Raw genomic sequence first — 24,085 nt, forward strand, 5'->3', positions numbered from 1 at the left:
GATCCTGTTATAATATAAAACACTGCTATAGTAAAAATGAAAAATATTTTTGATAAAACATTTATATTTTGCGTTTTTAGGCAGTGCCTGTGTTTGATAGATGTAAATGAGGGTTTTTAAGACCTTTGGATCAAAATGTCACATGCAAAACGTCACCTCTACATTTTATATTAATCTTTATATTTATATATTATATTTGATCTTTTTTATTATATTATATTAGATATATTTTTTTACCAACATCATTTTTTATAAAACATAGGGACCTAACCTAACGTAGGGAACATTCTGGTGGTGCGATCCATTAAAGGAAGCATGCCAGCTGAGTCATTATCAACAACACTTTTGTCAGCTGACAAAAAAACATAAACAGCAAAAAAACTAAACCGGTCACCCAAATCAGATAAAAAAATATATGACCAGATTAAGCTTTTGTCTAACATACAGCATTTTTAAAAATAAACACATTCTATATGTTACATTTTCTTAAAGTGATGCATTTAATATTCTTTTATCTATTTTTTATAAGGAAATACAATACTGTTAGTTAATCTTACTAAATTTTCATAATTTGCGAAAGGGAAAATTCATGTGGGCCGCAGGGCTGGCTGAGAACCGGGTCTGAGATCCATGGTTGTTTATGGTATGTTACAGATTTAAAATCAAATCCTAAACTCCACCTCTTCTCAAGGTGTGTGAAGTGTGTAACAGCCCCACTTGTCTAGACAACGCTGATACTATGGAGGTATTTCAAAATAAACTTCCCAGTCTAGTCATCGTTGATACTCAGATGAGACCTCCGTTCACAATTGCACACATGAGTAAGTCAGTCTTATGTATTATATTGACAATAACAGATTTAGACGGCATGATCCCATCACTAACTCAATGAATAAAACAAGGGCAGAATGTAAAAAGAGAGCATTAGTGACTGAAACAGGAACAAGATGTGTTTGAATCGGACGAGTATGAAGTAGATCATGTTTATTGTGGTTGTGTGTTTCTACAGGTGTGCAGGTTAGTATGATGTCTTAGAATTTTCATGTAATTGAATGCCTTATCATGCCTTATCAACAAGATTCTTCTTCCCAAAGAAAAAATGTGTCACAAACACATTTTATAGTGTAAACTTGTTACGTATTAATGTGTCAAACGATTACACTTTCAGCTTTAGGTAAATGGAGCATCTATGTTATAATGACAAACCTATTTGATGAAAGCTTCACAGTTTTTCCAAGTAACAGGAGATTTTTTGCATAATGTTTCTTCTGCAGTTGAGTTCTTTCAAGAGATCCATGGCAAGACAGCATTCATGGATTTTCCTATTACCGATGTGGATTTTGGTTTGTGCAAATGGGAAAACTCCAGGTAAGAGTGATTGAACAGGGGGTTTCTTTTCTTGAGAAGTACATCGCTGAGACTTCTGGAGAAGAGTCATTCATTTGTGTAGCTTGCGACAGACTTTATATAGAACCATAAGGGATAGTTCATCCCCCAAAAATCTTTCATCATTGACTCACCCTTGTGTTTTTACAAACCAGTGTGACTTTCTTTTTCTGTAACTTCAACCGTATATGGACACATAACCGCTGAGACATTTGTCTAAATATCTTCTTTAGTGTTCCGGAGAAGAAAGAGTTAGATCGAGGTCTTGAACAACATGACAGTAAATAATTGATGAAAGAATTTCTTATTTCCTAATGCATTGGCATCGGTCTTTATTCCCACATTTATTTCTACAGGGCTCAAATTACATACAGGGATTCACTAAAATTACTTATGTGTGTCTGACTGTTTGTCTGTTTTTATTACGTTTTGACCTATGACCCAAATATTTCACTTTGATGTGCTTAAAGATTGGTTCAACAACACAATACAGGTTTTGCCTTTTCATGCACATGGTATCTGTAAAACTGATGTAGATTTTACTTAACCCTTCTAAACGAAATATGTAACACCCTGAGTTCCTTATAATGTGACATTCAGAGTTTTCTTTTGATGACTTTCGCCAAAGAGAAAGCGCTTCTCTATGATATCTATAAAGCAAATCAATAACGTTTCCTCTTCACCACACCTCTAGATGTCCAGGTAACCTGCACGTTTTCAGAAGACTGCGTTCTTCCATGCCTCTTTGAACCAGTTGGAGCTGAGATCATCTACTGGTTCAGACAGAATGTTCTCCTCCACACTTTTAAACAAGGAAGTGGCTTTCTGGACCAGCCAGACAAGCGTTACACTGGGAGAACGTCACTTTCCAATGACACGATTCCCTTTGGTAACGCTTCTTTACATATTCCAAAAAGCGGCCCGCAAGATAGAGGGAGATACAGGTGTCTTGTCACCAGCAGTCAGGAGACGAGGGAGCACTCCATCACAGTGAAAGTAAAAGGTGGGCCTTTGATGATTTGATCTTGTAGATGATTTCGAAACAGCACAACAGCCAAACACAATCGCCGTTTGTCATTCCAGCCCCTATCGAGTCGGTAAACATGGAGACGTCATGGCTCAGCGGTTACGAGGAAGTCAAATGCTCTGCCCGAGACGTCTATCCAGCTCCTCGTGTAACACTGTTCACCGAGCCGCCCGTTCTCCCTGACGGCCTTCAAACTGACACCCGCAAAACGGCCGACAAGCAGGGCCTATACACAGTAGAGAGTAAAATCAGAAAGCTGGAAGATCAGGCCAATCTAACCTACATCTGTCTGGTTCAATCATTCTACGGGTCTCAGATATGGAGGACATCGCTGCAGGAAAAAGGTTTGATCTCTTACTTTCATAAACGCCTGAACGCGTTACGTGGTATTTCATCATCGTTATTGCTTGACATTGCATCATAAAATTATTCGCATCACTCGCAACATAATCTACTACTATGATTCTTGCGTCACGTTAAAACTAGTTACCAAGGAATGTTCAATCTTAACGCAGAAATGTACAGCGTGGAGGGAAAGGACTTCATCATCCCGTGCGTGGCTCCATGGATTCTGGACAACTTTACACTGACATGGTCCTTCACCAAAGAACACAAGTCATCAGTCATCTACACATATGACAGCATCACACACCTCGGCTTTAGTGTTTGGGAGGAGAGGATTCGGCTCGTGCCCCCTAGTGGCCAAAGAGGGAATGGCTCTCTACAGCTACACAACCCAATGAGAATGGAGCACACTGGCATCTACACATGCGTCCTGTCTTCCTTCCAGACGAAACATGTGGTCCACGCTAGAGTCAACATCATTCCAATGACTGGTAAGAGCAAATTATACTCTAAATCAGAATCATGAACTGTGAATTTTAAGTATTTAAAATAAAGCTTGTATTGGTTTGTTAGAGATACAAATGCTTGTCAAGTGGCCTAATTGTTCATAGTATTTGTGTCTTTGTGAATAAGTAAACAGTATTTCTTTCTATTAATTTCTGCTTAATTAAGTGTAAAAACTTCTTATTTCTGACCTTCAGCTAAAAGGCTGCCCAAGAGCTACCCCCAGTGGACTACTGCTGCTATAATCACAGGCCTGACTGTCACTGCTGCAGTAGTAGTCATAGCGATTGTGAAATGTAAAGGTATGGATTATTTCACCAAAAAGCACATTTATTCGTAAAATTAATTGTCATGCTCTACCTTTTTTAGCAGTTAGCAGGACACGGTCAATTCAAACCCATGAGGAGGCTATAGAGATGCACCCAATGAGAGGTTGTCTATTGTGCTTACAGTTACTATAGTCATCCTAATATAAATAACAGCTCATCTAATGCCACTGTATCAGATTAACAGATCTCGCTGCCCTGTACTTTCACAGATGCAAACAGTGGAGATCCTTCAGAGACCATCTGCTTATCAGAAGAGACAGAAAAGAGGCAAACATGACATGATGGAGAGTAAGCAGTGGAATCATTTGGTTTAGAGCAATCAAATTGCCATCTAAACCATCTCTATAGAGCTTCCCAGATAGAAAGATGACATTGATATTGGATTTTTCTTCTGAACCTTCTTTTTGGTTGGGATTAAAAGATCAGTGTTGGTGCAATATTAAATTGAAAGCACAAAAGTTAAAGCGTGTTAAAGCAAAAGTACAAAAGCTGAAGGGAAGAATATACACGAGATAATGTTGCTTCAGTCTGAGTTGATGGTGTTGATGTGGAAACACTGATTTAACATTGCTTCAGTGCTTGTTTTGCAATCTGGGCTTCCTTTAAATGTTGATCTTATGTGGCATTCTACTGAGAAAAAATATTTTTTCAGGATTGTCTATATAAAAAATACAGAGATGTACTTATAATAATGTATAATAATTAACAAAACTGACTAATCATACAATAACATTTGCAGTTGCTTTAATTATATTGTTTCTCTATTATAAATCATACCTTTTTGAATTGCAAATCATTTGACCCAAGTAAAAACTTCTGGATGTCATTCTGCGTATGAAGACCAATAACTGTCTGATAGTGTGAAATGTTTTTTTTTAAACTTTTTTTTACTTTGACTTAGGCTACAAGGTATTGTGAATTATTGATGTGAAGCAATGCATTTTTTTGATCTTGTACAGTGAGATGTCAAAACTGTAAATGGATATTTAAATTATATGCTTCTGTTATGTAATCGTGTCTATGGAGTTTAACCATAATATAATAAACGTAATAAAAATAAATGACACAAATCAAGCAGTAGGTGGCAGAAAAGTTAACGTCAAAAGAATACTTTGTGCATTACTAAGTTAGGCATTAGACTAGAGCTTCAGTATGGGAGGTACAACCTTAGGAATGAGAAACAAGTTCAACAAGTTAACCTGGACGACATGCTTTTGTTTAATTGTGCATTTGTTTCTTTATTAAAATGAAAGCAAACATTGTGATTTGTGGCTATGAACAAATGCCTCTCTAGGACTTATTTATATGACTATGAAGCTGGTGACTAGGACTTTAAACTTTCTTTGGATCCTTCCTTTAATTCTGAGTAAAGGTAAGAAACAGAAACATCTGCTATAACATGTCTGAAAAATACAGTTCAAGTCTACAGCACATTATTCCACTGAATGTGAAACATATTTATTAAGTATTTTAAACCTAAATAAGACATATTTTCACTACGGTTAACTTTTTAAATGAAACTGGAAACTTCACATAATGGGTTTGTTAATGACATGGACTAATCAGGATTAAAGGGACACTTCACCCAAAAATGAAAATTCTGTCATAATTTGCTAACCTTCGAGTTGTTCAAATCTGTATACATTTCTTTGTTCTGATAAACACAGAGAAAGATAGTAGGAAAAATTACTAATGAAAATTAGAATTTTCATTTTTGGGTGAAGTATCCCTTTAAAGATTTTACAAAAACTGAAAAGATGTCAGAAAAATGTACGTGTTGAAACAGTAAACTACAGACTGATTTTAGGCTGTCAGAGAGTTTTTCTCTAGTCTAAAAAATTGCAAAGTTTGACTAATGTTTGCCAACATCACTATCAGCTGACAGTCACACTGCCCTTTGATACAGCAAGTAAATAATTGCACACTTGAATTTTGCCACAGATTTCACATGATGTTTTTAAACTCCAGGGACATTTTCAAGGAACTTTCAGTTTAATTTTAACACTTGTAGACAAAGAAAGGAAACTGTGTGACTGGCCTTTAGCCCTGCATGACACACACCATTTAAAAGCTTTTAAACTTGTACTGTAATTCAGATTTCTTTCTCTACAGACATTGCTATCACTTGTTTTTACTCTGAGGAGTGTTTGTTACCATGTCAATCAACATACCACAACATCATTCACTGGTACAAGGGACAAAAAGCAGTGCATTCATTCTATCAGGGCAAAGACCAACTGTAGTATCAGGATGAAGAATACAAGGGCAGAACATCACTGCTCCCTTCATCTAAAATCAATGAAGGCAACGTATCACTCTTGTTAAAACACACGCGAATCCAAGATGAAGGGAAATACAAGTGTTACGCTGCAAGCGACACATTAAATGAAGAGAATTTTGTAGTTGTCTCTGTAGAAGGTGAGAAACAATACACTCTTTACACTTTGAAACAATCATTCATCTTTTACTTTCACTCTTGTAAATGCACTAGTATAGACGGTTTCAAAGCAACAACATAAACAAGCGTTACTGAGCATGCGCGCGTTCGTGGACTGCCCTTAACTTCCGGTACACATTCACAAACAATATGCCTGTACATTATTTCTGATAACAAGCAAAAGAACCCGAGAAGAACCGTTACTTGGCTAAACTTGCCTCTCCAATGTATTGACTTTAGACTGCGATACCAAGCTAAACCACAAGATGTCAATGTCCCACTCCCATACGGTTTCTTTATATGCATACACAACGCATTCAACAAATTGTTTATTTAATAAATTAACAAACAAAAATTCAACAAATCGTTTATTTAAAGCTACAGTTTGGAAAAACCGCCATTAGAGGGCGCACTATCAAAACAACAACAATGCCGTAGCTTGATGACGCTGTGAAGGAGCGTGGAATGATGGGATCTGTTGTCTTCAACTCCACCGCTGATGGCCATCAATCAGACAGGAAAGAGAAATCATGTTAGCGGATGAGGTAGTTTTATAATTGTTGTGAATAATTGTAGTCCATAAATAAGTGAATGCTCGAAACAAGCTTGTGGCTTGCTAGACGGTAGACACTACTTCCGCATTTGTCCACGACACTGTTGTCATGCGGTTTCTACATCAGTAAAGGCGGTAACAAAGGGGAACGCGGATATGACGCCATTGACAGGCGACTGCACTGCCCCGTGTCACTGTTTAGAAAGGCGATTTTCTCACGATTTACAAGTAGTTGGAAACATTTGAGATATTGTAAGTACTCAGCCGAACAAAATATATAACACTAGCCTAGTGGTTTTTGGATATTTTACTGCAAAATTGTTACAAACTGTACCTTTAATACAATTATTATACAATAAAATAATAATATTAATTAATATTAAAATAAATAAAATATAAATAGTTCAATAGCAATTAACTGCAGTACAGGCGCGAGCGTCCGATGAAACGGTCTATTGACAAATAAAATACACAAGATTTATAAGACAACTGAATATCTGACATTCTAACTTTACTACAACAATCTGCTGTGTTTTATCTTATCTTTGTCTATGCAAACATTTTTACAATGAAACTCATCACCAACCACATATTTTGTGTAATACATCATATTTTAACTACTTCTATCATTCAAAACTGTTAATAATTGATAAATAATCTATAAAACATTTAATTTTATGACACTTTCTATCACATGACATAAACTGGCGCGTGACCGTGTTTGTATGTTTCCTTTTGTTTAAGCTCCTGTGAAATCAGTGGATATCACAATAAGAAATGACACAGTCACCTGCAGCACCACTGGAGTCTATCCAAAACCAACCGTGTCGTGGTCCTCAGACCCCCCAGCAAAGAACCCATCAAAGAACAATCACACCGAGACAGACGAAAAACTGTTTGTGGTGACCAGCGAACTTAAGATAGGCAACATCAATGACGTCTACTCATATAACTGCTCAATAAAAAATACAAACAACAAGACCCTTTATACAGCTAGTCTGAAACAGCAAGGTAAGCCAGGGACTGCAAAATTCATCGGGTGTGGTGTTCGTTCATCCCAGCACATTTAAGTAATACTAGACTGTGAAATATTCTGTTGTTTCAGACATCTCAGTGGAAGATGAGGTAATACTCCCATGTCCAATCACCGAGAACAACTCCTTCATCTTGACCTTTTCCACCACTGTTCTGAGCTACGACGGTAAAAACTCTAAACAACAAATCCATGATGAGTGGAAGGACAAAGTGAGCTTTTCACCTGAAGATGGGACAGTCAAACTTCATAATCTGAATAAAGAACATATGGGAACCTACACTTGTAAGACAACTACAGCCCAATATATGACGCTAACATCCACTAAACAAACACCATCAGGTAAGCAGCCTGTAATTATAATGTTACTTGTTGTTTTTAGTACCTGACAGCACACTGCTATATAACAAATGTGAACTATTTGCCATTTCAAAACCTACAGGGAATGAGGATACTTTCAAATGTCCAGTAACTAAGGATCAAAACTACAATACCACCTTGGTTTTTGACTCTACTGTACTGAACTATGACAGCCAACCCTTTAAAAAACAGATTCTTGACCAATGGATGAACAAGATTACATTTCCATCAGAAGACTGTGGAGCTGTCAAACTCTCTTCTCTCAACCAAAAACAGCATTCAGGAACATACACCTGTGAGAGCACTACAGCCCATCATAGATACATTATACACACCAAAGTAACACTAACAGGTAAAGAATATTATACTGTCTAGAATCTAGACAGCAAAGAAATGCATGTAAAACAGATCAAATGTCATTGAACTGTATTTTATTCATTTAATTTTTTTATAGGTGTGAAATCTCATGCAACCTTGGCGATTTTCATCCCTCTCCTTATTTTAGTCCTTATTTCGGCAATTATTGTGATTTATTGTGTTGTACAAAGAAGGAAGCTTTGCAGTAACAGGCAACAGGTGCGTACACCATTCACAGACCCATGGAAAACTACAGTAGTATAGACGCAATATTATTAAACATTTTTTTATACATAATGAACTAATGAGTTGACTTTTAAAGTTTAGACTATCTATTAACTTTGATAATGTCTTGATGTGGCCTAATACAGCCAGCTGACTCACAAATACCAACTAAAGATTCTAAGGAGAAACAACCTCTGAACAATCAAACGCCAGAAACATAAGTCTACAGAGTTACGGAGTGGACTGAAATACATCATTGACATACTCTGCAGTATGTGAAGAGTCTTGAGGATATCTAGGAATTCCAGCACCAAATAAGAACAACGAGGACTGGAGACAAATGGGAGGACAACGGTTTCACAGAGGAACCAGTGAGACTTTTCAAGTGGTAGCGTCATGTCCTTGTAGTGTCAAGCCTGTGTGCATGATTGTCTGTACTGACTGACCAAGTGTTGGATTCTGTTCAGTTCATTCCTTGATTCACCAGACCATCAAATGCCACAGCAAGTTTACTAACCTCCAAGCATTGAGGTCTAAGAATGTTTTTTTTCGTGCAGAAGGACTTTATTTTCTCTTGACATACCTTGGTGAATAAATCAGATTCCCATCATGTTCCTCGTAACTTGTAGAGCCTGTGAGACTGTAAGCAGGTGACGTAAACCAGTTTGAGAACATTCCACTCAAAAACTCACACCCAACTTGTAAGTCACTTTGGATAAAAGCGTCTGCTAAATGAATATTGCAATCATAATAATTGAGAGTTTATAATCTCTAAGAATGAATTCTCTAATTCTTGGGTTATTCTTGTTTGGCACTGAACCTGCAGCTTTTGGGTTGGAGCCCTGTTGAAAAAAACAGCATATGCTGGGTTAGGTATGTTTTGATGCTGGTTTGACCAGCTTAAACCAGCTATGGACCAGCACATGACCATCTTAAACCAGCACAAACCAGCATCAAAACATACAAACCAGCATATGCTGTTTTTTTCAACAGGGAGGCCTTGACCCAATATGTTGTTTGTATTAAAAGACTGACTGGTCCCTGTAAAAAGTAAACAAGCAAGTTCTTTCAGCAAACAAAAGGTGCTAATCCATTGCCCAGACAAGATCACAACACCAAAACTTCATTCCAACACAACATTGGTTATGACAAGCTCATTATGGAAGATAACATTTATGATTTGTTCATATCTGATGCACAAATGTGATCTGTTTTGATTCGACTTTGTACACAAACTGAAGTTGTTCTGTTTTTGCACTATGTGACTCAATATGAGTATATACTCAATGTGTTTTTAACGTGTTATTATTCTGTTCAATCTGTTTTGTTTTGTTTTGTTTTGTTTTGTTTTACAATCAAGGATCAATGTCTAGCAGGGATCATTTTAGTGCTGCTACATTCACATTCCATATATTATAGTGCTAGAGAACACAAAATGAAACAATGAAATGATTATTCATAGTGTCATAAAAGACACAATACCTTTAACCTGACATAAAAATACCTAAACAAAAAATCGCAAGACAGCGCTTTAAGGTGTGTATGATGTATCGTGACAAATATTTTAAACAAGTGCAGCTGGTGTATCGTGTTTTAGCTTGAACGAAAAAGGCAAAAATGTCACCTGATCTGTTTTGCGAAGCTCTAAGCTTTAAGGCCCGGTTTCACAGACAAGGCTTAAGGCTAGTCCCAGACTAAAATGAATGTGTGACCTGTCTTAACTGAATATAACCTGCCCAGAAATATCTTCAAATATATCAGTGCCATCGTTTTGTCTCGATATGCACACCAGTAGTGTATTCTTCTAAGGCACTTTTATAAAAGCGACATAAATATCTTAATTCAACTAAGGCATAGTCCTGGCTTAAGCTAAACCGTGTGTGTGAAACCGGGCCTAAGTGTTAGATTTCTGAGATGAAAAACTTTCATCATTTACTAAACTATCACACGGAAGTGTGTTCTGTTTAGTAGTTACTAGGAAAATTGTTTAAAAGAATGTGTTAAAAACTGTAGTGAGGAACCGTCTTCTTAAAAACGTTCTTAGGAACTCGTGTTGAAAATTAACTTACACATTAGAAAATCAGAATCGCTGCTTTGACGTGGTCTGTACACTTGTTGGGTATTGGGTTCCCTTTTCAGTGCCTGACTAAAAATCCTACAAAATCACTTCTGACGGACTTCAAATTATGTGTATAGCCAAGTGGTTCCCAAATCCAGTACTCGGGACACCCCTTCCAGAATGTTGGAGATGTCTCCCTAATTAACACACAAACTAGCTGATGAGCAGAGTCAGGCGTTTTATATAAGGAGAGATCTTAAACACTCTCTCTGGTGGGCGGTCCCGAGGACAGGATTTGGGAACCACTGCTCTAGCCTTTTTGTACTGATTGGATTTTTTTACATTTTCTTTTAACATTTGTCAACACATTCTCATGAGTAATACAGCTTTTAATAACATGTGGCTAAAAACCTGAACTGATAAAACTATTGAGAAAACAGCCAGCCTTGTTTACATTCAGGGGCCCGGTTTCACAGACTACGCCTTAGTTAAATTAGGATATTGTGTTGAACACACAAGAAGACATTTTGAAGAATGTAGGACAGAAAACAGTTCTGGGGCACTTTTGACTAACATTGTATTTTTTCCTACTATGGTAGTCAATGGGGGAACTTACGAACTTGTGCCAGGATCACTGCTTTGACTTGATGGGGGTATTGGGTAACTATTAAATATGACTGGAAAACATAAATTATGATTTAAAAGCTATTTTAAAGAGTTAAAGCCATTGGCGACCTCTGGTGCCAGATGAAATAATAATTAACATTTCATAGAACATCTACAAGGAATCTGCTTAAAATACATTTCAGATAATTCAAGGGCGCCCTCTGGTGGTCTTAACATTGATCGTCATTGAACTGTATTTCATATTTTTACCTAATTACCGGTGTGAGAGCTCATGCGGTTTTGCGATTGCAATCTTTTGCCACTCACAGTGCATTTTAGTCAAATGCGACTCACCGTGCATTTTAGTCTACACTTGTCTTTTATGTGTTTTTTGGTATCGAACCCACAATCTCTGCGTTGCTAGTCCAGTTCAGGAACACTGTAGTTTTTTTGTACACGTGTATGTAAAACAATCATTTTAGATGTAGGTTTTGTTCAGCTGTGTTTTATGAGGTAAATCCGGGACGAGCCATGAATCACATACCGTAGGACTGATGAGCCAAATACCAGAGCCAGAACCAATCAGAGATCGCGTACAGTGAGACGGACAGCTCTACGTTCGCTTGACCTCGTGCTCTCATTTGTTTTGCTAGCACTTGGCAACGCAGTGGGCATGGGAATCCCGCTGTTATTTCTAAGTAGCCATGAAAATCCATGATCCTGCCGCTCGCTGACACCACACGTTTTGATAATAACAGAAACAGGTGTGTATGTTATTTTTCTAGAATCAAAACCAAGGATGTTTAGTGTATTTTTTGCTTACCAGCTGGCTGACCCGTTGAAAAGCGTCCTGTTGCCATGGCAATTGTAAAGGGAAAGTCGTGCGCTGACGAAATCAGATATACGCCAAATGCGATTAACCTTGTTTGCAAAGCTTGAGCTTTTATTATCTATGAATGATTTTTAACATTAAAAAATTTCCGTAAGGACAGTTTGATGTTTTTAGGAGGCTTAATGTTTGTACAGTTACAGTGAGACTAAAGTTACTTAAATGTGGGTAGAAAAAACGGTAGTTTATGGTTAGTTGGACTCGAAAACCCATTGCATACAAATGTATTTTAATGGTATTATTTACCATTTTATATTGTGTATGATTATAATCATTTCAATTTCTGCTTTTTGTGAATGTTTTTTATTAAGTCGTATATCAATTACAAGTCGAATTTTACAAATTCGTGTTCAGTAGTACAGCTGTTTTAGAAAATTTATTTTATAATAGGCCTAATTGTGTTGTGCTATTATTAATGAATAATTAAATGTGACGTTTGTTAAAAACAACTTGATAATAAAATCTGAATATACATCTTTTGATTCTCAATAGCATCATTTGAACATGTGCATTATGTTTTACAAAACCTGTTAATATATATTTGCTTCGTTGTTCCAGCAACCAAACCTCTTTTCTCATCACTTTTGACAAGTAATAGGGGATTATCTTACTCCTCTGATTCTTACTCGCCTCCTGGCCTTTAGTTTTGTGTTTGTGTATCAGGTTAAGCTCTCCTGTGTTTCTAATAGGTCACTTGATCTTAAGGTTTCAGTGTGTCAGTATGTCAGTATGTAAGCATATCCAAGCTCAGCCTCAGCACAGAAGAGGTAAATTTGTTTCTTTTTGTCAGGGATTATGTGCCAGTCCCCAGACAGACAGCTCACAGTAGGGAGGATAATAGCCGTCTGCTGGACAGCCAAACCTAAGTGGTGTGGACAGGAGAATTTTCCAACTTAGAAGGTAACCGTAGTTTTGTATTTGTTAATATTAGTAAATGCATTAACTAACATGAACTAACAGTGAGCAATATAGTTTGTATACAGCTTGTATTAATCTTTGTTAATGTTAGTTAATGTCAATACAATTATCACGTTAGTTCATGATACATTATGTAGTGTTAACAGTTAAAATATTTGTTTTTAAAATGTATCAGTAAATGTTCAAATTAACATTGTTACGAACTTCTGATGATCTAGGGGGTTACAACGTAACATCTAGTTATTAATATTGCTGAAGTAGTGGAAGAAGCAGAAAAGTTTAATTAATTAATTAATTAAAAGTTTAAAAAAAATATTTTCCGAAAAGCAGTATTATTAAACTGTGTGTGTGAGCAATATACAATGCATTATTTGCAAAGCAACAATAAAGAAAAATAGAATAAATTAAAGCAACACTTTGTAGTTTTTCCACTTTAAAATAATGTCTCTAAAATTATTTCAGTGGTAGAACAACTCTTAAACAGACAAATTTTACAGTCGCTGCTACCTGAGCAGCCTCATAGCCGCTACTCTTTTTCATTATTTGTTTGTTCTTTATTCCTTTAGTTTTCTCTTTTTGAGAAGATCTTCAAAGTGTAGTGTACAACATGATAACTCCACATCTGTTCTGTGCTCAAAATTTAAAGAGACAGTGAACCTTAAATTGAAATCGCCATTAAAAAAATTTTATGTTATACAGTATAACATTTTATCTATGCCTTAATTATGTTGTAGTTGGAATGGACTAAATAACAAATTATTTTTATAAGATAAAAAATTATATCAAAATGTTTTCATTCCATTATTATTATTATATCACAGTATTGCGCTACCTTTCAATGGTGTCCCAAATTTGGTTTGTTGGGTGGTGGTCACCCTAGTCGGTACACACAGGCCCGCCCATCCCCTGCCTGCGGAAGAGTGCCAGATGGTTTCCAAACAACGTATCTGCATTTGCCGGTTCCATCAGATTAGTAAACAAATTCACAAGTATTGTGCTGCCCACGGGGAAGCTTATACAGTGACATTATTTACAACACTGGTAACAGACAATTGCGCTTATCAACCACATGGGAGAACCGTGAGCATAAGTTCTATAGTGTTGCTTTAAAGGGGAAAAAAGAAATAGAGTGGCGCCAAATCAAAGAAAAAAATAAAACAAAATAATCCATGAACTAAATTCCAGAGAGAACCCTCTAATCCAGGGCTAGTCAATTGGCGGCCCGCGTATGGATATTACAAAATCAAGTGTTGAATTCACAAATTCACAACAAAGGGTACAAACGCTAAACACAGGTTACAACTCAAAACAAATGCTGTAAAATTCATTGTTAGTTCATATTAGCTAAAGCATTAACTATGTTAACAAATACAACCTTATTGTAAAGTGTTACCATGTCAATTCTGTGACGTGATGATGAGTACGCTGTCTGTCAAAATAATTCTCCTTGGTCTGTTCAGAATGTAATGTTGTTGACAAGTAGCATACTCATCGGTGGAAGGTAATGAGGACAGAAACATGATGCCAATCTTTAACGTTTTGCCCTTTACCAGTGGAACCACCGATATGGCCGATTGAGTTTCACAAAGGGCATGTGACATGACACAATATTAGATCGTTCTGCTCATGAGTCCTTGAACAAAGCCATATAACTAAATCTAGAAGCCTCTTAAATCGCTGTCTTCATAAAACATTTATGTCCCAGAATGGAGACACCAACAGAGAACCCAGCGAGGTGCCTGGCAAGTGAAGCGTACAGGTGTGAGCCTGAGGCAGGTGCGGAGGGTGAGGGCTGGGGAAGTGACTCTAATGCACAGCCCTGCAACACACCAATCCCTTTATGTGCAGTAAACAAGAAGAAAAAGAAAAGAAAGAAGTAAGCCATGTCTATGTGATGCTGTTGACTGTATTTGTGTACATGGTTGGGTAAAGGGTCTTAAAGGGACAGTTGACCCAAAATGAAAATTATTTCATCAATTACTTACTCTCATGTCATTCCATACTTGTATGATATTCTTTCTTCTGCAGAACACAAAAAAAGATGTTTTGAAGAATGTTTGTAACCAAACAACACTGGCCCCCATTTGCTTCCATTGTATAGACACAAAACCACTGAGACACTTCTCAAAATATCTTCTTTTGTGTTCCACAGAAGAAAAAGTCACATTCAGGTTTTGAACAACATGAGGGTGAATAAGTGCTGACAGGATATTTATTTTCAGGTGAATTATCCCTTTAAAAGAGTAGTTCACTTTCAAAATAAATTTTCATGATCAATTTACTCACCCCCATGTCATCCAAGATGTTTATGTTTTTTTTTCTTTAGTCGAAAAGAAATTAAGATTTTTGATGAAAACATTCCAGGGTTTTTCTCCATATAGTGGACTTCAATGGACTCCAAACGGTTGAAGGTCAAAATTACAGTTTCAGTGCAGCTTCAAAGGGCTTTAAACGATACCAGACGATGAATAAGGGTCTTATCTAGAGAAATGATCGTTCATTTTCTAAAAAAAATAAAAATGAATATGCTTTATAAACACAAATGCTCGCCTTGCTCTGTTCTGCGATGCACGTTCATGACTTCACGTAATAAGTAATTACGTTGAAAACTTGCACGTTCAACTTGTAAACACTGACTCGGTACTTCCGCCTACGTCAAGTGTGACCTTTTCAACGTAATTACGTATTTTGTGAAGTCATGAACGCGCATCGCAGAACAGAGCAAGACGAGAGCATTTCTGTTTATAAAGCATATCGTCGCTGTCGGGCAGAATCCTCGTATATCCAAAACCATTATTTTTCAGGAAATTAAAAAAACTGCATATTTTTTGAGTTATTAAACATTGTATCGTTAAAGTTGGTATTATACCTTATATTGCTATCATATACTGTTGTGTACCAACATTAACACAACATTTCCCCAAAACCATGTTTAATCGGAGATACAAGGTTTATGACTTGGGAGCAGGGAGATACGAGATTACGCTGTCATTGATAAGAATAGTACGGACACAGACGTCGCTGCTGCCAGCAGTGTTCATCAAAGTCTGCGGTCGCGTTGAGCCTTTTGACAAGAGACGAGGCTTTAAGAGCTAATGAAAGCTAAGGATTGTGGTTACATACATCTTCCTAAACTCTATTTTAAACGTTAGAGCTATGAGTGATGCAATACCAAAATAAAACGTTAAACAGGCTGTCTAATATAGGCGGAAATTAATCTGCACGCAAATAAAGTCGGCAGTCGCGTTGAGCCTCTTGACAAGAGAAAAGGCTTCAATCGTTAACCAAAGCTAACGACTGTGGTTACATACATCTTCCTAAAGTCTATTTTAAAGGTTTAAGAACTATAAGTGATGTAATACAAAAAACGATGAGCTGACTAGGCTGTCTAATAGGCGGAAATTAGCCGAATCTGATCGCAAATTTACCTTCGTGGCTCACGGGCTTCCTTCTGCACCGAAGCATTACAGCTATCGATTTTTAACAAAACAGGCCTACTCAAATGTATCTAACCTAACTATTTTCACTCGTTATTGTATAAAAAACTTTCAATCAGGAGACGTAATGCCGAGAAGCTCCCGAGGAGTAAAGAAGAGGTGGAGTTACGAGACTTCTCAGACAGTTGAAGTGTCCAATGGAGTTAAGAGATTTGCTCTCAAGCTATTTTCAACACTTTAGATTGGTTAATAATTTGTAAAAATAACAGACCCACATGAGGACTGACCAATAGCATCGATTTGTGAAAAAATATGAAATTGACCAAATTTGGACATAGGAGGTTTCCGCCCGACAGCGACGATATACTTTATCATTTAAAGCCCTTTGAAGCTGCACTGAAACTGTAATTTTGACCTTCAACCGTTTAGGAGTCCATTGAAGTCCACTATATGGAGAAAAATCCTGGAATGTTTTCATCAAAAACCTTAATTTCTTTTCGACTAAAGAAAAAAAACATAAAAATCTTGGATGACATGGGGGTGAGTAAATTATCATGAACATTTATTTTGAAAGTGAACTACTCCTTTAATAGGATTATCATTTCTTTCAGATGTCTAGAAGATAACAAGGGACTTTTTATTTTCTGAATGATGCACAGGTCTGTCTCTTGGTTCTCTTTTTTCTTTCAGATGACTGTGGATAAATCTGACCAACTGCAAATATGAAAGTGGTGAGTTTGATCTCTTCTGTATTTTTCACATTTGTCTCAAGATTACTAAAGATATTAATAAAATAGCCTACTCAACTCAAACATCATTGTCTATAATTTAAAGTGGTACTTCAGCCATGAATCAAAATTTCCCCATGTTTTACTCACCCTCAAGGCATCTTAAGTGAATATGACTTTCTTCTTGAAGAATAATGCAGTTCATGGCTGAAGTACCGCTTTAACAGCACACTCAACACTCCTTTCCTTTTTTTGAAGTGCGCCGAGCTGCTCGCAAATATGGGCTGCGAGAAGCTGTGGAGGGAGAAGACTGGACCTTGTTTTGGACCGACTGCTCAGTATCACTAGACAGGGTCATGGATATGAAGCGTTACCAGGTGATTTACTGTCAAGTATCATAAGTCTCCCATTTAGCGTTCTTGCCTATTTTAAAATGTTTAAAAGATGCTCACATTGCTCTCACACAGAAAATCAATCATTTTCCTGGCATGAATGAAATCTGCAGAAAGGACCTGCTTGCACGAAACATGAACCGTATGTTGAAACTCTTTCCAAAGGAGTACAACATTTTACCCCGCACGTGGTGCCTCCCTGCAGAGTGAGTCTTTACATTCAGCCATGCAAAGAGATCACAATGTGACTTTATAGTGGGTGTTAAAAAACTCGCTTTGTGTTTCAGCTATAGTGATTTTCTAGCATACACCAGAGCCAAAAAGCACAAAACGTACATTTGTAAGCCAGACTCAGGTTGCCAAGGTCGTGGTATCTATCTTACCAAGTCCAGCAAGGACATTCGGCCAGAACATATGATCTGTCAGGTGTACATATCTAAGGTAACACAATTACATCACAATTATAGCCACCAACACAATGGTTCACAAATACAAGCGTACAGTTCACCCAAAAATGAAATTTAGTTCCAAACCTGTATGATTTTCTTTTTTTGTGTGTAACACTAAAAAAAGATATTTTAAAGAAACAACATTGGACTCCATTGACTTCCATAATGAACACAAAACCACTGAGACATTTCTCAAAATCTGTTTTCATGGAGTCATACAGGTTTTGAATGACATGAGGGTGAATAAACAATGACAGAATTTTTATTTTGGGGTGAACTATCCCTTTAAATAAACATGCGGAGAAATGATGCACTTTTATCATAAAGACACTAATAAAATACATTGTGTCTTATCTTTGTTTCTTTAGCCATTCATCTTCGATGGCTTCAAGTTTGACCTGCGTATTTATGTGCTAGTGACCAACTGTGACCCTTTCCGTGTCTTTATGTACAATGAGGGACTGGTCCGATTCTGCACGACTCAATACACTGACCCCAATGGCAGCAATTTGGTAAAGAGGCTGAAAATTGCAAATGTTATTATATATATATATATATATATAATAAAGTTATTATAGTTAGAAGTTAAGTTAAGTATAAGTTATTATAATAGAGACTACAAATGAATGTTCCTCCTTTTTCTTCGTGCATCTTGTTTTCAGGAGGATGTTTGCATGCACTTAACTAACTACGCAATCAACAAACACAGTGAAAACTTTGTACGAGATGAAGATACAGGCAGCAAACGGTAATCTACATTTTCCCAAAGATGTTCTACAATTGTGTTGGAACTAAACTAGGATTCTGTATGAACAAAAAATGTACTCATTTCTATTCAGAAAACTCTCCACCTTTAAGAAGCACATGGAAGCCTTGAATTACGATACAGAGAAGATGTGGACAGACATCGACGACGTCATCATAAAGACACTAATATCGGCTCATCCCATTCTCAAACACAATTACCACACATGCTTTCCCAACCATGCATCAGGCAGTGCCTGCTTTGAGATTCTGGGCTTTGATGTGCTACTGGACCATCGATTTAAACCTTGGCTTCTTGAGGTTCAGACCCATTTTGTTTCATAGCCTTCATAGCCATAACCAATTACATCTAAACCTACATAATGTGGATTCATAAAATAGCACATACTTTGTGTGTCTAGGTCAACCATTCCCCCAGCTTCACCACAGACTCCCGTCTGGACCGGGAGGTAAAGGACGACCTGCTTTATGACACTTTGGTGCTGATTAACCTGGGAGCTTGTGACCGCAGGAAGATCACAGAGGAGGAGAGACGCCGGGTCAAAGAGAGACTCCAGCAGAACCGTTCTAGAGAAGCCAGGAGCGAGGAGCTTCGGCAGTCGCAGGCCACTAGCATGGAGCAGATGCAGAGATACGAGGCCAAACACATGGGCGGATTTCGACGGATCTTTCCTCGAGAGGGAGGGGAGAAATACGACAAGTATTTTCAGCACAGCGGCTCTCTCTTCCAGGAGACTGCAGCCTCCAAAGCCAGGGAGGAGTGTGCCAGGTTGCATATAATATACAAGTGGCAAAAAAGTGATGTCCGGAGGCATATCTGTACATATTTGCTTTAAATGCCCTTTAGGTTTGATTCAAAATGAGGTGTATGGTACAACAGCAGTTCTTAACCTTTTTTCAAGTGCGACCCCCTTTCATGAACGACAACATTTTGTCACAAACCCCCCCATTACAACCCACACACCCCCCCATTATATTAGTATATATATTATAATATATATATATATATATATATATATATATACTGTATATATATTATATTTAGCCTCCTCAGCGCAAGACTCCCATGCCGGACAGACGCTGGTTCTAGGCCCGCACAGAGCGAGATGGGTAGGACCTGTTACACATGGCTTGATTTTCAGGGAATTACTCACGGAATTGCATTTCCATTTCACTTAGGTGAGCCCCGATAAAATGATGTAAAATTGATGTGCGCATGCCTAGTAAGACAATCTGATGGGTAGGATGAAATTTCAGGACACCTGACGCAACTTGGCCCTTGGCACAATGCTCTCGTAAAGGAAATTGTCCAGTAAAGGGAAAGCATCAAAGTTATCATTGAATTCGCCACAATTACAATTTTCTAATCCATCCTTCAATTTGATCAGAAAGAGTCAAGAGCGATGTATTTTTTGCCCTGAAGTCCTGCATTCAGATCATTAAGTCGGCTGAAAATGTCAGCTAGGTAGGCCAGAAGAGAAAGCCATTTTTCATCAGAAAATTTTGGAGCAAGCGAGTAGTTTTTCTCCAAAAGAAAGATCCTTACCTCTTCTCGGAGCTCATGGAGTCGACTGAAACTTTTCTTCTGGAAAGCCAACGCACTTCACTATACTGTATGAAACAGCAGCTGCTGGTGTTCTGCGCCCATCTCTTGAGTCTTGACAGAGAACTTTGAAAGTCTGTGTGCTTGTTGCGCCCGTTTTTATCGTGTTGACTGCGCGAATGGCTTCATCCATCACTTGTTTCGTATCAGGTGGCTTTTTGCCGCAAGGGCTTGTACGTGTCTCATGCTATGCGTCCAATCTGCAAATGGAGCGACCATTCCACTGTGTTTACCAGTCATATCCCGAGCTCCGTCGGTGCAAATTCCCGAACGTAAACCAACAACTGCGCTTCTCCATCAATATCGGTGCTCTCATCAATTTGGAGAGAAAAAGATGAACTTGGTTTAATTTTCGTGATTATCTGCTCTTTCAAGCGGTTTTGACTGCAGCGATTCGTGTTTAGTTGTCAAGTGTCTCAGCATTTTGGAAGGTTTAAGACTCTCCTATGATAACACCTCGCCGCAAATCACACACTGTGGTCGGGAATCATCACCAATCGCTGGTCTGAGTGAAGCCACATTCCAAGTAAAGTTAAGTTGCTTATCGTAATTTGTTCTGCTTTTGGCCTTCTTTCCCTAAGATTCAGTCTCAGCACCAATTCAAAATTTTAAACTAGACATCATACACTTACAGACTTTTTGAAAGTTTCAGATAGAAACACACTAACTGAGCAAATCTGCAGACTGGCACAGACTTTCTGCAACAAGTCCAGACCGAAAATCTGGGCAAAAGTCTTGTAGTGTATTTTAAAAGCCGTTTATACGACGCCGTTTTCAACTGAAAACGGAAAACTTTTTATGCGTTTTAACGGGTCGTTTAGACGGAAACGGCGTTTTTGCAGACCGAAAATGCAAACTTTGGAAAACGGGTTTAGTTAGACTGCAAGACGGAACGTTCTGAAAACGATGACGTCACGCGCATGCGTATTACGCGCGAGTATAGAGGTATGCACGTGTCGTCACTTTCCCACGTGAACACGCCGGAACGCGCCTGCTTGAGTGGTAAAACACTGGGCAAAATGAATGGTTACAATATCAGGAAACGCAATTCCGCGCAACATTTGAGTGTCTAAGAACAACTGATTCCTTTGTAAGTCATAAGGTAGTCGTAAGGATCACCGTCGAGTCCAGCTGCTTGTAGTTTCAGCAAATAATTGCGTGTTTTACTCCCGGTTTTTGTTCCTCTTATTGAATGCAGCCATTTTGCCTTAGTTTTACCACTCAAGGGAGCGTGTTCACGTGGGAAAGTGACGTCAATGCGTACCCTCTATTAGCCACAACAATATGGCGGCTTCCCGTACTGTGAGCTCTCACTGCTCGACTATGTATTAACGTTTCCCCAGCAAAATGTGGATTTGCTGCACCAATAAGACCAGCGGAGACACACTATTTATATTCGCCGGACTTTAAACACACATATACGTCGACAAACGTTATTAAAAAGCACTTTTGGCTTATAACTATGTGCCAAGGCACGTCCCGTTTCTTTACACAACAACATCGACATCCACTGGCCTGGCGTGCATACTACAACGTTTTTATCCGTTTTCATAAATACGTGTAAATACAGACCGTTTTGATAACGCTGTCATGTGTACGTGAAACTTTTCAAAAACGCCAAGGAAAAACTTTTCCGTTTTTCATCGTGTAAACCATACCCGTCAACATATGTGTACCAAAATCCGATAGACCCGCCGGGGGGGGATGGGGGGTGTGGTCTGATTGGTTGTGCAGGGTTATCCCTTTATAAAAAGCTCAGAGCTTTAGTTCATACTCCAACCAAATTGATGCAACACGCATATAAAATTGTTAATAATAATATTATTAATTATGCAAATAATGCATCCTAAATAAAGTATTTGAATAAATAGTAAATATACCAATTGCCCAAAGTTGGACATCACTTTTGTACAGCCACTACTGTATTTTAAATATATTTCACGGAATATTGAAATTAAGACCGTTTTAATGTGGAATGTGTGTAGGCAGCAGTTGCAGGAACTTCGTCTGAAGCAGGAGCAGAAGGAATGGGAAAAGAAAGGCTCACGGAAGCGAAATCTTCAAGGTGAATCTGCTGGAGAAAGAGTAAAACCAAGACGGATTCAGGCTCAGCCCACACACCTGAACCCAAATTCAGTGAGTGCCAGCATATAAAACAACAGAGTATTATTGTAATATTTACTAAAATTGCATAATGTGCATTCTTTGGATGACCAAACATGTAGTTCAATAGACGTATCACTAGAGGGAGGCTGTTGTCCATATTTTAACTGTAAGAAATTCCCTGTGGTCTGATTCTTTTCTCCAGCTACCAGCTATGCTCGAGAATCCCACCCTGACAGGAGAGACAACTGTTGCTCTTGACCTATCAGAGGAAGAGGAGGCAGAGAGAGTCAGTGAGCTTCACCAACGAGAGACCCTGCTGCTAAACATGGGTGTGGTTAACCAGGTCCGCCAGCTACTTCAAAGTGCCAATCACACTTCTGAACCTATCAACCACTTACATGAACAAGCCAGGTTTCATTCGCACTGCAGACACGACCACAAGGTACCACAAAGGTTTTCTGAGTCGCCCCATGTAACATATAACATGTATCCTGCTTGTCAACATTGAATGGTTCTGCATTTCTCCAGCTGGACCCCTTTGCAGAGATGTCATGGAGGCAGAAGAACATCTGCACTATGATGCAACAGCAGGTATCTACGAAAGCCAAACCGTCCCTGCAGTATGTGCAAAACCGAAAGCCTTGGCCCTCCCTGGAACAAGGGCGGCTCCAGCCGGTCCATACTGAGAAAGGTGCTTTAAAACACTGTACAAGCGAGATGTCAGCATCGAATGAAGAGCAGCGGCCATCTGCCTGTCTAACAAACCCTGCTAGTGCCCAGCGATTACCTTGGACAAGTGAATATCCTAGTCTTTCAAGTTCTCCGTCTTGTATTCCATATCATAATTGAATAACACACTTCTCTTGTTCTGCTTAACAGTGAATGGCTCTTGTGCATGGCGTCAGGGCAGTTTGAGCTCCTCTTTGGCTGAGTCGAAAGCCAGATCGGCAATGTTAGGAATGCCTCCGCTCATTCCAGGGCGACTGCAGGGTCCCACGATGTCCCCTGACCCCAAATCTCTTTACATCATTTCCACCCCTGCGCCTCTTGTCCCAAGGCCACATCCCTCGCACACCCTCCGCAAGGGCACTCGCAGAGTCTCCCAGCAGGACAACATAAAGACATGCTCAGCATTACATATGTGAAATCTGCATCCACTACCTGTATTCCATAATGGAAATGTTAAGTTGCTCAGTGAAAACTAAAGCCATTTCTCTGTTTTTTATTATTTTCCTCATGATTTAGTTATAGTTACGAGGTGTTAAAATCAAATTTTGGACTGGTCCCTGCTGTAATTGTTTTAGCCTTAGACTGTTTTTATGTCCTCCCATTTTGTATAGCTTTTGTTAGCTGATATTTTTGTCACTATGCCAATGTGAATATTAAAAAGGGTATTTTAACAGTAACTCCTGTTCTGTACTTAACAGATTTGATCTGATATTACTTACATCAGATTAACCAGATATAACAGAGAAAAGGTTGCAGCAAACATAAAAGAAAACATCTGCTGCAAATCTGCTTCTTACCGCAAGTTTCTTAAAGAGTGATATTTTTCAGGTTTCATTAAACTTTAGCAC

The 24,085-nt window shown here is 38.3% G+C and overlaps 2 protein-coding genes across 2 annotated transcripts; both read left to right on the top strand.

Annotated features, from left to right (window-relative positions):
- Positions 1 to 785: 785 nt before the first annotated feature.
- hhla2b.1 (HERV-H LTR-associating 2b, tandem duplicate 1) lies at positions 786 to 5,954 on the top strand. Its single transcript, XM_057322050.1, has 9 exons — positions 786 to 821; positions 1,275 to 1,368; positions 2,081 to 2,389; positions 2,470 to 2,757; positions 2,929 to 3,249; positions 3,460 to 3,564; positions 3,632 to 3,694; positions 3,801 to 4,963; positions 5,704 to 5,954. The coding sequence occupies exons 2-8, from the start codon at positions 1,296 to 1,298 to the stop codon at positions 3,866 to 3,868; spliced, it is 1,227 nt and encodes a 408-aa protein (XP_057178033.1). The 5' UTR covers positions 786 to 821; positions 1,275 to 1,295; the 3' UTR covers positions 3,869 to 4,963; positions 5,704 to 5,954.
- An 11,201-nt stretch (positions 5,955 to 17,155) lies between these two features.
- On the top strand, positions 17,156 to 23,866 carry ttll6 (tubulin tyrosine ligase-like family, member 6). The gene is made up of 12 exons (XM_057322987.1): positions 17,156 to 17,196; positions 17,452 to 17,570; positions 17,661 to 17,791; positions 17,873 to 18,026; positions 18,403 to 18,546; positions 18,697 to 18,782; positions 18,874 to 19,099; positions 19,201 to 19,568; positions 22,388 to 22,538; positions 22,711 to 22,950; positions 23,037 to 23,199; positions 23,388 to 23,866. The coding sequence occupies exons 2-12, from the start codon at positions 17,550 to 17,552 to the stop codon at positions 23,651 to 23,653; spliced, it is 1,950 nt and encodes a 649-aa protein (XP_057178970.1). The 5' UTR covers positions 17,156 to 17,196; positions 17,452 to 17,549; the 3' UTR covers positions 23,654 to 23,866.
- The last annotated feature ends 219 nt before the right edge of the window (positions 23,867 to 24,085 follow it).

The sequence above is a fragment of the Triplophysa rosa genome, linkage group LG23 (assembly GCF_024868665.1).
Source record: "Triplophysa rosa linkage group LG23, Trosa_1v2, whole genome shotgun sequence".
In the NCBI taxonomy this organism is placed as follows: Eukaryota; Metazoa; Chordata; class Actinopteri; order Cypriniformes; family Nemacheilidae; genus Triplophysa; species Triplophysa rosa.